The sequence below is a fragment of the Siniperca chuatsi genome, linkage group LG21, assembly GCF_020085105.1.
Source record: "Siniperca chuatsi isolate FFG_IHB_CAS linkage group LG21, ASM2008510v1, whole genome shotgun sequence".
Taxonomy (NCBI): Eukaryota; Metazoa; Chordata; class Actinopteri; order Centrarchiformes; family Sinipercidae; genus Siniperca; species Siniperca chuatsi.
The window spans coordinates 18,345,927-18,360,355 of NC_058062.1; the positions used below are offsets into that span (position 1 = coordinate 18,345,927).

Genomic DNA, 14,429 nt, shown 5'->3' on the forward strand with positions numbered 1-14,429 from the left:
ACTGAAGTGTGTGAGGCAGCCAGCTGGTTGGTTTACAGGTTGGAAGCAGCTTTGTTGATGTGAGGACTACAGATAATGTAGTAACCTCCACCAAGATTCTGATCTCCTGTGCCTTTTATGCAGAACACAAAGTACACATTAAGAGCAATAATAAAAGGGTGACAGACACACTTTATACTAAAATATGTAAACCTGTGAGCTCTTGTCACTGGCTAATCTCTTGTTGTACAGGTGGATGATATTGGCACAACAGATACATAATCTTTCAATCTCGTGCCGCCAGTACAAACAAGTCACTCACACTGAACATACTCTTACATTTCATCCACAAAGAAATCAGACAGTAGGACGTTCTGTACCCATGACAGCGTGTACCAACATGTAGTGTCTGTTAAACGTAATCTAACATGTCTAATTGCTTCTCTCTGAAGCTCAGGCACACAGAGACAATATCCAGTGATCTTCTCCAGTAATCCCTTTTGTCCTTGGGTTCCCCATCTCAGGGTGTTTGCTTTGACTTTTCTGTTGATATGACGTGTGAGAGAGACAAGAGTCACGGTGCATAATTCGGAGAAATCATTTCAAATGTAACAGAGAAGGGGTGTAGTCACTGCATTCGATTTCCCGGTGTCACTGTACGTCTGGGGAACATGAGATGGGGTTTTTACGTGTGCTGGGGTTCCAACACTTGGCTGCTAGTCGTCAAGGCTGTTCATGATCATGGTGCTTGTGAAAGATCAGATCTCCCTCGGGATGCTGATCTCCCTGGTTGGCCCTGGGCTGGCGGAGAAAGTCAGAGAGCTGTGACTCGTTGGGCTGTGTGAGTGTGGGAAGAACGAGGGGATGTAGGGGATGGCAGCCAGCAGCACCGGGCTGGCCTGGGGGCTTTCGTCTTGGGGCAGAGGGATGACCACGTCGTCCTGGTCCCACACATGGAAGGCATTGTGGGTAAATGGATGCGCTGGAGGAGGATGGCTGGAGGCCATGCCCTGCGGGTCGATGTCCTTGTCCTTCTCTTCATCACCAGGTGGACCCAACATACAGTCTACACAAGGGAGACAAGGGTTATAGATTTAATACCACCAGTAATAAAAGGACATGAGGTCAGTGGCTGCTTAAGTATAGTGCGCTTGATTAAATCAGTGATTCCCAACGAGGGAGTACTTCCGCAGGTGCCAGTATATTTAAAGATTGTGGAGTAGCTCAACTAAGAAAAAAAGAAATTATGATTTGATTAAAATATATACTGTATATTCACATATTGAGTCAGCTGTAACAACTGAACACCACAAGTCTAAACAGTTATTAAGCTAAAGTCAAAACTGAACATGGAGAAGCAGCGTTGAGTTTTTATGCACCACATATCTGGAACAAACTCCCAGAAAACTGCAGGTCTGCTGCAACTCGCAGTTTTTTTAAATCAAGGCTGAAGACTTTTCTGTTTGCCGCTGCCTTTTATTAAATCAAATAATGATTAATTTCTTACACTGCACTGTAATTTTTACGCTCCTGTTTTATCTAGTTTTTATTTTCTATTTAACTCTTTTTTTAAGTGTATTTAAATGTCTTTTTATGTTGCCCTGTGTTGCTTTTATGTTTTATGTAAAGCACTTTGAATTGGTTTGTTGTTGTGCTATACCAATAAACTTGCCTTGTCTAAAAGTAATGAATACATGGTTGAAACAACTAAAATTAAACAGCTAAAATAGTTAGCTAAAAGTAATGGATAAACTATTAAAATAGAGAATGGTGAAATAACGTTAGCTAAAATGACTGGGTGAACAATGCTAAATAGTTAGCTAAAAGTAATACATAAACAGTTGAAATAGTTAGCTAAAAGTAATACAGAAACAGTTAAAATAGTTAGCTAAAAGTAATACGTAAACAGTTAAAATAAACAGTTAAAATAGTTAGCTAAACGTAATACATAAATAGTTGAAATAGCTAAAACTAATAAACAGTTAAAATAGTTAGCTAAACGTAATACATAAACAGCTGATAGTTAGCTAAAAGTAAATGGTTTAAAAGTCCAGCTTCTCCCACTAGTAGTACGAATGCAAACTTGACCAAACCAACCTAAACACTGACAGTTGTATTGAAAATGAAAAAATACTGTAACAATATCCACTTTTGTATAATTAATAGTGTTAAATAACATCCAGTTTCAGATGAAATGAACACATGTGGAACATGGTGGTAATGAAGGGGTCCAGACAGTTCGTCTGATGGGGCTTTGGTGCTACCTCTGCTCTAGCTACTGTATGTGATTAGACTTAATGTTGAGTATGGCTACCCACTGTTACCCATCGTTATTATTATGCAGCCAGATGTGCCGTATTTGTCTCACTGACAACTAGGCTACCGCAGCCCTGTATGAGAAACTGATGATAATCCATACATTTCACTCTACACCTGTATGTTAAATAGTGGGTGGGACTCAAATAAAATTGGAACTACATCTTAAATTTAACATTTTCAGAAAGCAGTACCTGCTATGTCAATAGCCAGATCCTTGATGAGATGTCCAACAATAGCATAGGCAACTCCAACAACTACCAGGGCAGCCATGAGCAGGTACACCACCGCCTTTGGCAAAGGGATGAGGTCCTTCACTGGGTGCTTGTACTGCCTGTACAGAGGGTCGTCTGATGACATTGCATACGGGTAAGCGTGTGCTTCATCAGTGGAGTTCAAGCCGGTGAAATTATAACCATTCATGACTGATGATGATGAATGACTCCCCCTTTTGGCTTCTTCCTCCTCACATAAAACTGGACCTTCCTCCAGACGTGAGAATTGATGTTCCTTACATGAAGCAGTCACGCAAAAAAAAAAAACCCAAAAAAAACGAGTTACTGTTCTGCAAAGAAAACAGGAGAAACAAGTATAAGGAAAAAAACTAATTTGAGTAACAGCATTTAACACTGCATTTCACTTCCAACCTTGTCGACCTTACTTTGAAGCTCCAAATTCATCCAAACATGTGTGCGGGTGAATAATTCTTCTTGGTTAACTGAATCCCACAAGTTCGCGCGTTGCAGCGTTGTTGTTCGGGTCCTTATGTGAGGCGTTCAGGAGCTGCTGCCTCCCTCTCTGTCCTTGGTGCTGAAATGAAGCGCGCCCTCTGCCAGCAGTTGTAAACCGTCAGGTCCGCCCATCTGACTCCGCTGCGACTCTGTCCACATGTCCTGTGACACAGGCTTACATGCCGCTGTCGTTGTGCCCTTAATTCCTTCAAGATACCGAGAAGTCGTCTCGTAGGAAATCAATCAAGCGCTTTCCTATGCGTAGAGAGCTATTTGCGCTGATCCAAGTTGTTTAGAGTTTCCCTGATGTAAGGGGTGCTGGAGTGTGGATGAGGGGAGAGTTATAACGCACTACTTTACAATGCAGTCTAGTGTAACCACACCACAAACTATAGTATGGCCTCACTGCCTCAGGGATAACACAATAAATTGAAATACCTGGCAGTGAAGGGGACAACCTGTCTCACACGCAGTGGGAACCCGCTGAAATAATACATTTCTGACCTTTAAGACCCATGTAGAGCAACTTAACAGCAGCGGGTTTAAAGGTGCCCTGTGGAGTTTTCTTGTAAACAAACAAAAGTGATGTTTACATTGTGTGTACATCCATGAGGCCTAAAAAAAAAACAAAAAAAAAAACGTGTTGAATGCATTTCCTTCCTCATAAAACATTAGCCAAGCCAGTTTTTATATAGCCTCTTTTAAATCCTGTATTGTCTACATCTACCAGTCTTTCTTGCCTTTGTTAGCGTATTGCTACGTTTGTTGGCACCTTATCATCACCAGCTGTCAATCAGTGCAAAAGCGTGAAAAATTGTAAAAATAGCGCTCCACAGCACTACTAGTGGTCAACAACTCCATAGGGTACCTTTAACTTTCCACCTTGATGCAGTGATGTAGCAGTGTACTCCAGGGTGGTCAGTACACCATGATATCACCGCTGGGGGCGTGGCGTGCTGAGGGGGCGGGGCCTGATCCAAAGTAGGAGGTGGGGCCCACATGCTATAGGGCCCTGAAAATTGCTCACCAAAAAAGTTTTCTAGCTTCCTGTTTTGTTTCTGCGTTGTGAGGCCCACTGCACATGTGCGTTAGTGTCTCTCCCTCTGGCCCCGCCTCCTTGGTCCTGCTGGCACATAGACTTTACATTGGGATGACTTCACATAGAAATACCTCTTCTGGGCTCTGGGAAAGTTTTGCAAATATAAAACCTGCATGGATTTAAATTCATACTACACAAAGTAATAATTGTCAAAAATAACACATTTATTAGACGTCTCTTTTATAATGGCAGTCTATTCGGAATAAGATCATCCTTATAGCACCTGGGCAGGCGGGGACATATCAGTCACACCTTCCTGGTCAATGTGTACTAAGCAGGTTCAAACCCTACTCTATCCATCCAAATGCGTTACTTTGAGAAACACTTGCATTGAAGATATGGTAACCAAACAGGATGGTCTTCAGTATTTGTTCAGCTCAAATAAAACAGTTAAATTCAGATAATAATCAGTCAGTTGTAATGCAGCCCTTTAAGACCAGGAAATGACACCATTCAAGTTTTATTACAATCATCCAAATCCCAGATAATGGTCTAAAGTCTGACAACCGTGTTCACGCTGTCACCTATGGACAATTTAGAGTTTCTAATTTATGTTGCATGTCTTTGGACAGTAGAAAGACCAGGAACAGCCCAGAACCTTCTTGCTGTGAGGTTACAGTACTAACCACTGAGCCACCCTGCCACCGCACCCAGCATCCTTTAAGTCCTCAATTTGAATTGAAGATGTCCTATCCCACAAAGGTTGCACCACTCATACCCACAAATCCCAAATCATAAATCATAATTTTGTATTTTGGTGTAGTTAGAGGATTAGCATGTTTGTCCCTGTTAAGTGCTTTAAAAGATCCTAAAAGTCCAATCACAAGAACGACTCATTTTGACAGAGCTTCCAACTCACTGAGGTTATAGTCCAGATGATTATTTGAGATGAAAAGCATCCTAATGATCTGATTATTAGACTGCCATAGCTGTTTGCTAATGTCTGGATGACAGAATACGAGAGAGACACCAGGAGACAGCAGCCCTCTTTCTTTCCACATTTCAGGTCATTTTGTATCACAAGGGAACCATCGTGCCAGCCTCCATCGTCCCCGACAGACAGGACACAGGATCACACAGTCCATTCAGGGTACAGTTAGTCACAGTGAGTCACATCTGCACATACCTGAAAGATGAATGCCATTGGTCCAAAAAAAATAATAAGATAATAATAAGCAATTTTCTTATGTAAGTGCCATGGGCCAACACGCCTGGGCATCATGTACAGCCAGGGATTTGCCGGTTCTTTAATTCCCTCCACTTAAAAGGGGCCGCTGGATTGAGATCTGGACTCTTGTCGAGGCCACTCCAGGACACTGACAGTGATGTTTTGCAGTCATTCGCACGAGCTCAATGTCTCGCTGAAGAACAAATCTTCTCCCGAGTCGTAGGTTTCTTGCAGACTGCATCAGGTTTCCCCTGTATTTATTTGAACCTCTACCCTCACAAGAGCCTCTGAAGCTTGGAACTCCTTCAGATTTGTCACAGGTCTCTGGGTGAGGGTCTCCTGCACTAGCCTCCTTCTTACACCCTAACTTGATTTAACTGGACTCCAAGAGATTGGAGTGTTCTTTTGTCTCCGTGGTGGAGGTTTTGCCACAATACTGACTCACCAAAAGCTGGATCTTCCATACACAGCTGTGTTTATGCCCATTTAACCAATTGGCTGCACCAGTGCTAATTTATGTCCTCTTAAAGGGGGTGAATACTTTTATATGCATGTATTAATAAAGACAAATGGCACAGGATAATGCATGGACTGTTGCTGTCCAAACACTAGTTCTTAGAGCAAATAAAAACAAAAGCTGCTGATTGAAACAGGCTTTAAACGTACAAAACTCCCCTTAGTTTGGAGTCGATTTTTCTATTTAGCAGTGAAGTCAGTGGGCTGTGGTGCTTCTTCGTGTGGTATCCTTGTGAAGGACAGGATGCTATGAACCGGAGTGTCCCAGGGGAGGACACATTGACATTTGTGACCCCTCATGGAGGATTATGTAATGTCAACGTAAAGCGCAATCATTCGTCATCTGCTCTATACAAATTTTCAGATTAAGCCCACGTGCTCTGACTAAGTTTGATGGTTTGAGCGTCTCGTTTATCTACAGGTTTCTTTACAAATTCTGATTTGTGTTTTCAAATAAGTTATTTTCACATGAGCCCTACACCAGTATTATTGAGTTATTCCTTTCCATTTCTAGTGTTTTATCTTCTGTTTGACTGACAGACAAATGAGTTTTGCACATGCTCGTCATTTCATTGTTCATACTTCAAGAATCAGCTATAAAAACCTTTTAGTATTTGTGTTCCCGCCACCCTTTTGTTTTCATCTGAGGCAACAAAACGCCTTGTCAGTCATATCAGCTTTTGTGCTATTTTCAGTAACCAAAGCCTTGATTCCCATCTTCTCCTCTATTGAACGTTTGATAATGGCACAAGTTAATATGAATAGCAGAGGTCAAGCTGCGATAGAGTGAGAGGAGGATTACCAGTAAAATCCTCACCCAACCACAACGTGGCAGCTGATGAAGCTGTCTCTCTTCAGCTGTTCCTATCAAATAAAGGCAAATCGCCCCAAAACATAATCTTAAGTAACTAAGTACATTTACTCAAGTACTGTATTTATTAAGTAGTTTTTTAGGTTCTTATTACTTGAATATTTCCATTTTATGCTACTTTATACTTCTACTGCACTACAATTCAAAAGGGAAATAATTCACTTTTTACTAAACTATATTTTTTGGAAAGATATAGTTACTAGCTACAGAAATAAAAACTGATGATAATATAAAAAAGCCAGTTTGGCTGTGTCCGGTGACACTTCCATGTTTCGGATGTCTGAGTTGTTAGCAGTTCCACCAACATTAGTACAAATTTGTGTAGAATTATTACATTTTAAATCAAAATGAAAAAAGTTTGAATTATTAAATTGTAAGTCAGAAGTCTGATTTTATAAGCCTCATTGATCTACTTCCATTTAGAGCCATTACATTGTAACCATGTTGTACTGAGAAGGAAATAACAGCTGGCTAGAAGGTTGTGGCTTAATCAAACCTGCACAAATAACTTTTATTTATTAAAGTTCTGATCAACATCCTTGACCTCTGGCAAACCATGCTAAGTTGTGACACCTTAGTGACAGAGCCAGTAAAGTGCTACAAGTAATCACCATGGTGTATCTAACAATAGAACCTGATCTCTTCCACCAATTACACAGTGACTGGATTACATTAAAAACAAAAAAGCTTCACAGGCAATTCCAAACAAGTTGTAGCCATTTATGCTTTGTTGTTATATAATTACAGTATTAACATTGCCAGTATTAACCAGCAGCAAATCTAAATCTTGACCTCATTCAGAACTGTTAATACTTCACTACAGTATTGTCCATGAAAGTCTATACAATTCATTTTACTTTGTCTATACAACTGGGAAATAGGGAGCTGAAAAGAAATCTCTGCTTTAGTGTTGTGATTGAGAGTAGAAAAATAGCCCTTTTTAAATTTCTGACAGCAGTGTCCTGCTGGTTGGGAGCAGCAGTAAGAGGTGGGATCTATTTGTCCACAGTGAAGGACTGCAGTCCCGTGATGGCTCTGCCCAGGATCAGGGCGTGGATGTCATGAGTACCTGGAGGAGGAGACAACCGACATCAAACAGGATGAACAGGAGCAACTCATGTGTAGGTGGGACACAGATGGCGATTAATGCACTCTCTCACAAAACTAACGCGAAGCAACGGAGTTAAAATAAACGTAATAAATGTTTATAGTTACATAATCTGCTCAGTCAAAATCTAACTATAACATATTGGTATCATTCCATCCACTGTGTGTGCATGCATGTCTCATGTGGAACTGAAGTAAATTTGAAACTGTTTTTCCCTCCTCCTCCTCCTCCTCACCTTCGTATGTGTTGACAGCCTCCAGGTTCATGACGTGGCGGATGATGTGGTACTCATCTGAGATGCCGTTTCCTCCCAGCATGTCTCTGGCCTGCCTGGCGATGTCAAGGGCTTTACCGCAGCTGTTCCTCTTCAGCATTGATATCATCTCTGGGGCCGCTCTGTTAAGAAATAATGTTTTGTTTTGCATTAGTTTCAGCCATGCTAGTGGCAGGGCTTAGAGATGGCAATTCAGTGTGTATCTTTGTACTGTATGCAGTGCCTGTATAGGAATTAAACTACACAGCCACCAAAATGAGACACATCATGAAATACTTCATCAGGTATTTGTTCTTTCAACAGTCACAAATTATGACACGGCTTCCGTCAGGTCCAGCCCAACCAAACAACATAAACTCAGTTTTGTAATCTTAAACCATTTCATGACACTGTTGAGGACCAAAGGGGGAAATACTTTTTCCTTTTCAACCTGACAGAAAGAGGTCAGAGTGTGGTTTGATTGAAGGGCCCCATCAAGAAACATTAGTGCCAACACCATGTCACATCCCATCTAATACACTTCAGTTAGAGGACAAAGTCGTCTTTACTTTTTCTCATCGATGAGTCTTCCCAGCTGCAGACAGGACTGTAGGCCGATGGTGATCTCTGTCAACATGTCGGCCATTTTTTTCTGCATCAGCTGATTCCTTGCCAGTGGCACGCCGAACTGGATTCTGGTATGGAGAACAACACCACTGTGTTATCCGCATGTTTATCAATAAACAATCATGAAAATATTTGTCCAAACTGAACTAAAAATGTGTGCATTTTGTTGAGCAAAAAGACTACTGAACACAGAAATGACACAACACACGTGTATGACCAAAGATGATATGACACTACACAGACACTTGGGACATCTGACCTGTCGAGCGTGTACTGTCGAGCGGCATGGAAACAGAACTCTGCAGCACCCAGAGCGCCCCATGCAATACCGTAACGAGCGTTGTTCAAGCAGCCAAAGGGACCCTGGCAGCAGCGAAAGGAGTGTGATGAGCAATTACTGCTGTGTGTCGTGTAGAATTTTAAGTGTTTGAACTATAAAACACTGAGCCATACTGTATAATGTGTACAACAACGGAGTCGCTGAGTCATGTTTCATGAGTATATTTTGAATGTGATGGAGCAAAGGTGTACAGGTTTTTAAGTCCACAAACACATAACTACATCTAGAATGTTCATGGCTTCGCTCCACTCACCCCGAGGCCGGACACTTTAGGCAGCAGGTTCTCCTCAGGAACCTCCACCTCGTCCATGAGGATCATACCAGTGGCGGAGGCTCTCAGGGAGAACTTTCCCTCAATCTTAGGTGTTGAGAGGCCCTTCATGCCACGCTCCAAGATGAAGCCGCGGATCTTCCCATCATCACATTTGGCCCAGACTACAGCAACATCCGCCACTGGGGAGTTTGTGATCCTGAAGGTGGAAGCAAAGGGAATGTTAGGGCAGATAGGCCTCGTTTTTTCTATAAAGAGTAAGCAACATAGATTTGAACCAACTACAGAAAACATACTGTAATTGGTGTAATCAGTGCTGTGAACATTTTTGTAATATTTCTTCCAATATTACTTTTGTTTTGGACCTACAGCATAATAGATAATATAATTTATAATTAAAAACATAATTTATTTGTATGAAGTTATAAAATTGTTAAAAAAAATAGTACACAGCTGGATTCATCAAATGAGACCCTAGTAAAAAAAGGCAATGTCTCTGTGAGTTTCAGTACTCTAACTGTGAAGAGCTCCACCGTGTGGACAACTACTGACATGCTGTATAGAGCCCTGTGCCACAACAAAAACCTTCATCTTGAAAACAGAAATGTTAAAACAATTTAAAACAATATATTGGATGAAGGAAAAAAACAAAACCAAGGTTTTACAGTTTACAGAGAATTCATTCAGAAAAACTGGGTGTAAATATACCTGACATTAATATCAGATACTTTATGCAAACATGTCATTGTTATTCAGGTGATTACATGCTGGTACTTGATTTCGACTATTAAAATTAACTCTCACTGTTTCCTCTGTTTTTGATGATGCTGTTTCATGCTGCCTTGAAATAGTCCTCCTGGGCTAAATGTAATCTGAGCTCGCACACATATTTCTGTGTAATAAATAACCTAATTTATAATCCTGCATGCCTTTTCTCGAAGGTTAATATTAATTTTAAAAAGTCTGGATTGAGTTAACAGACAAACCAGCATCCAAAGAAAAGCATCACACTGGTCTTCCTTCTATCAGAGAGCAAATTAGAGTTGTTAAGGTAATGTAATAAGTAAAACTACAAAGTGTAAACCCTGAAATGGCACAATTTGTCTCTATTGTTGCTGAGATTTCACTTAAAATCCTGACTTGAGGTCTTGACATTAGAGTGTAATCCTCGAGTTCATCCTCCAATGAGATGCTATTTTTTGAGCCGCAGCTCAAGACGCATCTCTTAATATTTTGCACATATCCACAACTCACCAGGTCTTCGAGCCTGTGAGAGTGTAGGTGCGACTGGATGGATTGTATTTGGCTCTGGTTTCCATGCTGCTGGGGTCACTGCCATGGTTAGGCTCCGTCAAGCCAAAGCAACCCAGGATCTCTCCACGAGCTGGGAGGGACAGAGGGGAATAAACCAGGAGCTCAGTCACTCATCATTGGATATTCATGCTTAATGTATTAATATCTGACAACAGATTCATTGTCACCCATCTATTGTTGATAGACAAACTGACTGACTGACTGATAGGTAATATGTTGTTGTAGCTTTCTCTTCTTACCCAGCTTGGGGAGGTATTTCTGTTTCTGCTCCTCTGTGCCATAGGCATTAATGGGGTGCATGACCAGTGACGACTGCACACTCATGACTGAGCGATAGCCGCTGTCCACTCTCTCTACTTCTCTGGCGATCAAACCATAGGCCACATAGCTTGTCCCAGCACAGCCATAACCTTTATATCAAACACAGGAAGAGGAGTTATTGTCAGTGTTATTAAAAATAGAATGCAAAGCATTAAATTAATTAAAGTTAGGAAATAAAGTAAGGTATAATGGGCTAGAACTTTCATAATTTTGTTATAAACACACTAGATGTCCCAAAAACAAACAACACACACAGGGTCCAGTGTGCACATGGTCAAAGTCCATTTAAGAGTCATTTATGTAAGAGAAAGTTGACAGTTTTACAATAGAAGTATGGTGAAACTTTATAGTTCACAATAAAATGCTACAATAAATCTGTGGTTCATTCTGTTTAGGTTATCAAAAAATTAAAGGGTATATACCATACGTGGGATTGCCTCTGTAACATATAGGCAGTGAGTAGTGAACAGTGTGACTGTCAAATCAAGTAGACTTGTTCAGACTCACCTTTAATGGTTGGGCCCAGGACACCCATCTCTCCCATCTCTGACACAATTTCTCTGTTGAACACTGAAAAAAAGAAAAGAAGACACAACCAGTTGTCACATGAGGTTAAAGTTAGAGGAGTTACATTACTTTATTTCAACTAAGAGCATGTCAACACACTGACAAAGCGGTAATATTGCAGCACACATTACATATCAATAGACACCTAAACTGGACATTATGCACGTGAAGTCAACATGGGAACTCGTTAAAGCTGAACAAAAAAATCGAGTAATTAAGTAAGGACTCTGGCTCACACATGATGAAAAATGAGTCTCTCACCTTCATTTCTGTTTGCCATAATGATGCGAGGCATGAGTTTCTCTTGGCAGTAGGTCCGGAAGGAGTCTCTGATCATGATCTCGTCCTCCGTCAGCTGGCCCTCCAGGTTCAGGGCATCATGCCAGTTGAACTGGACCTTTGCTGTCAGGCATTTAGAAGAGGAACAATTCAAAAACCTTAAAAGCATAGTTAAAAATATGTTCTGGTGAGAGCTTCAAATTCAAAACATAATCTCTGACATAGAATTCAGAAATAACGAGCTATTAACACCTACGTGCTTTCGACTTCTGCTCAGTCTTCTCTGCATCTGTGGAGATTTCAAACCAGAAAAATGATTAATATTATGCAAGAAACGTAAGGATTTAATTTGTGACTAACTTTTTGAAATGTAATAAAATGCAAAGTAAGAATAAAAAGGGAAAGTGGGATAGTTAAGGGAAATACAAATGTCACTATAGTTATATCACATTTACTACTGCCTAAGGTACATTTAGTTACACTTCCTTAATCTTTAAAAAAAAATTATATACAATTTTTTATGTAGCTTCAAATTAAACGCTACCATAGGTGTGAATACTTGAAACCCCTGAAACCATCTGGATGGAAAGATGCAACTATGGGTGGTGAACCGTCCCTTTAAACAATGTTATCTCTGTGGCTGGCACGGTGTCATAGTGCTTACCCCATCTGGCAGGTGCTGCAGTTGCCTGTGCTCTGGAAGCTGAGATGATGGCACATCTCTGAGGGTTGACCAAGAGACGGCACACAGCGCTCCTCAATGCCATGATGAAAATTTGTCTATAAAATAAACAGTTTCTACATTTGATTCACATTCATTAAACTGGAAATTTAAAGTGCAGTTTATTAAACAGTCAACAATGTAGCTTGCAGTGAAAGTAATGGAAATAACTTTCACAACTGTCTTAAAAACTTAGAATTAACAGCATCAAGAGTTGAAATGATAATCCCATCAGATGAAGTTGTTCTACTGACCCTGAATGAGTGTCTCCCTGGCTAATAAACATACAAATGAGTTTTATATGAACGTAGAGTTTACAGCTGTTGATGAGAAATAATCTTACTAGCTGTAGTCGCTAAGTGTAAGAAATGACAGTAACGTTATAATGTTATTAATTGATGTTGAGGCGGTTTCATTCTCACTAATTAATGCCATACATCTAATGAGGCAACATGTCACAGTGTCAAGCAAACATACCTTAGTCCAGAATGTGAACCCGATATGGTATGTAGCCAAGCTAAGCTAGCTCAGCTAACATATGACTTTACTGCTGCTACAAGCTAACAGCGCGAGCTCACGTAACTTGGGTATTTACAGCATAATTTTAGAATGACCATAATAACAATGTACTGTATGAGCGCAGTGTGTTTGGAATAGCAGTAAAAAAACATGTTGACAGTTTTATAAGGAGCATTTACCTGTGCTACGCGGGACAGCAATCCTTGTCCTGGCCTCTCAGGTTGACGGCGCAGTGACACTGAACGTCAAAACACCACCTGACGTCACCACGTACAAGCTGTGCCTTCTTGAGTGTGGCGTCGTCATTGAACCGTATGCCAAAGATTAAACCGTGGTCAAATATTCTTGTAAAAAAATCTATCATATGTGAAGGCAGTACATATAACATCTGAGACAAGACATAAACATATGAGTGAACTCTTTGTTTGTGGCCATCTATCATCACTGAAGATGGCTGCCTTTAGAGGAAACTTCAGCCACTGCAAACGACTCTGACTGGCCGATTAGCGGAGGCGTGAATGTTGGAGGAGTGGTATCTGTGGCTATATTCATGTTTCAGTTCCCAGAATTAAAGCACCCCAGCCCAGTCCCAGGGAAGGATGACAGTAGCTGCCGATAGGTTTCGCCTTCCAGTCATGACAGCAGCCACAATAAGTACTTCACTTATTCTCATACCAGTACTCCTGTCTGCTGGATGATGTGAGCTACACACTCTTTAGACTCAACAGAGCTACTCATGGACGAGTTGTCTGAGATTTTTTTAAGTAACTTTTCCACTCAGAAATACTGCTTGCCAATAAGATTGTTCAATGCAACTATTTTCCATAAGGGCAAACATGACATAACAGTACCAGAAGGGTGCAGCATTCAATAAAATAAACCTCCATGATGGTTTGAATGTGGAAAGAATACTATCAGTTTTACTGCAGTCAACCCTCTATAAGCTGTTTTATAATATAAGTTACATAAAAAATGTAATTAAGGGTGGGAAAAGAAAAAAAGAAGAGAACTCAGGATTTGTTTGTATCAGTGATGGAAAGTAACTAAGTGCATTTACTCAAGTTCTGTACCATAGTATTCTGAGGTACTTGTATTTTAATTTAAATTTTATACTACTTCTACTCCACTAAATTTCAGAGGTATATTGTACATTTTACTCCACTTAATTTATCTGACAGCTCAGTTACTATTAACTTTGCTGATTAAGACCTATTATGAGCATATAAAATAGGATATGTTGATATACATACTGGCTCCATGGCCAGCTACAACACGGAAAAGCTACTTACACGTAATTGCATCAGATATAATAATCCAATATACTGTAATATATAAAAATATAAGTCTGACAAAGGTCATTTCGCCTGCATAGTGGATACATTGAATTTAAGATTTTTGCTCATAATGGAGTATTTTTACAGTGTGATGT

The 14,429-nt window shown here is 40.4% G+C and overlaps 2 protein-coding genes across 4 annotated transcripts; both read right to left on the minus strand.

Moving 5' to 3' along the window:
* Positions 1–151: 151 nt before the first annotated feature.
* LOC122869466 lies at positions 152–7,173 on the minus strand. Of its 3 annotated transcripts, none has more exons than XM_044182524.1 (3): positions 2,957–7,173; positions 2,490–2,805; positions 152–1,045 (listed from the first exon to the last, which is right to left on the minus strand). In XM_044182524.1, the coding sequence occupies exons 2-3, from the start codon at positions 2,716–2,718 to the stop codon at positions 738–740; spliced, it is 537 nt and encodes a 178-aa protein (XP_044038459.1). In that variant the 5' UTR covers positions 2,719–2,805; positions 2,957–7,173; the 3' UTR covers positions 152–737. The 3 variants fall into 3 exon arrangements, with proteins under 3 accessions (XP_044038459.1, XP_044038458.1, XP_044038457.1); XM_044182523.1 differs by having other exon boundaries at positions 2,490–2,860; XM_044182522.1 differs by having other exon boundaries at positions 2,943–7,173.
* Positions 7,174–7,386: 213 nt separating this feature from the next.
* gcdhb (glutaryl-CoA dehydrogenase b) lies at positions 7,387–13,441 on the minus strand. The gene is made up of 12 exons (XM_044182520.1): positions 13,180–13,441; positions 12,425–12,540; positions 12,017–12,049; positions 11,743–11,883; positions 11,422–11,484; positions 10,833–11,003; positions 10,534–10,663; positions 9,262–9,478; positions 8,928–9,031; positions 8,611–8,736; positions 8,024–8,184; positions 7,387–7,749 (listed from the first exon to the last, which is right to left on the minus strand). The coding sequence occupies exons 2-12, from the start codon at positions 12,525–12,527 to the stop codon at positions 7,676–7,678; spliced, it is 1,323 nt and encodes a 440-aa protein (XP_044038455.1). The 5' UTR covers positions 12,528–12,540; positions 13,180–13,441; the 3' UTR covers positions 7,387–7,675.
* Between the last annotated feature and the right edge of the window lie 988 nt (positions 13,442–14,429).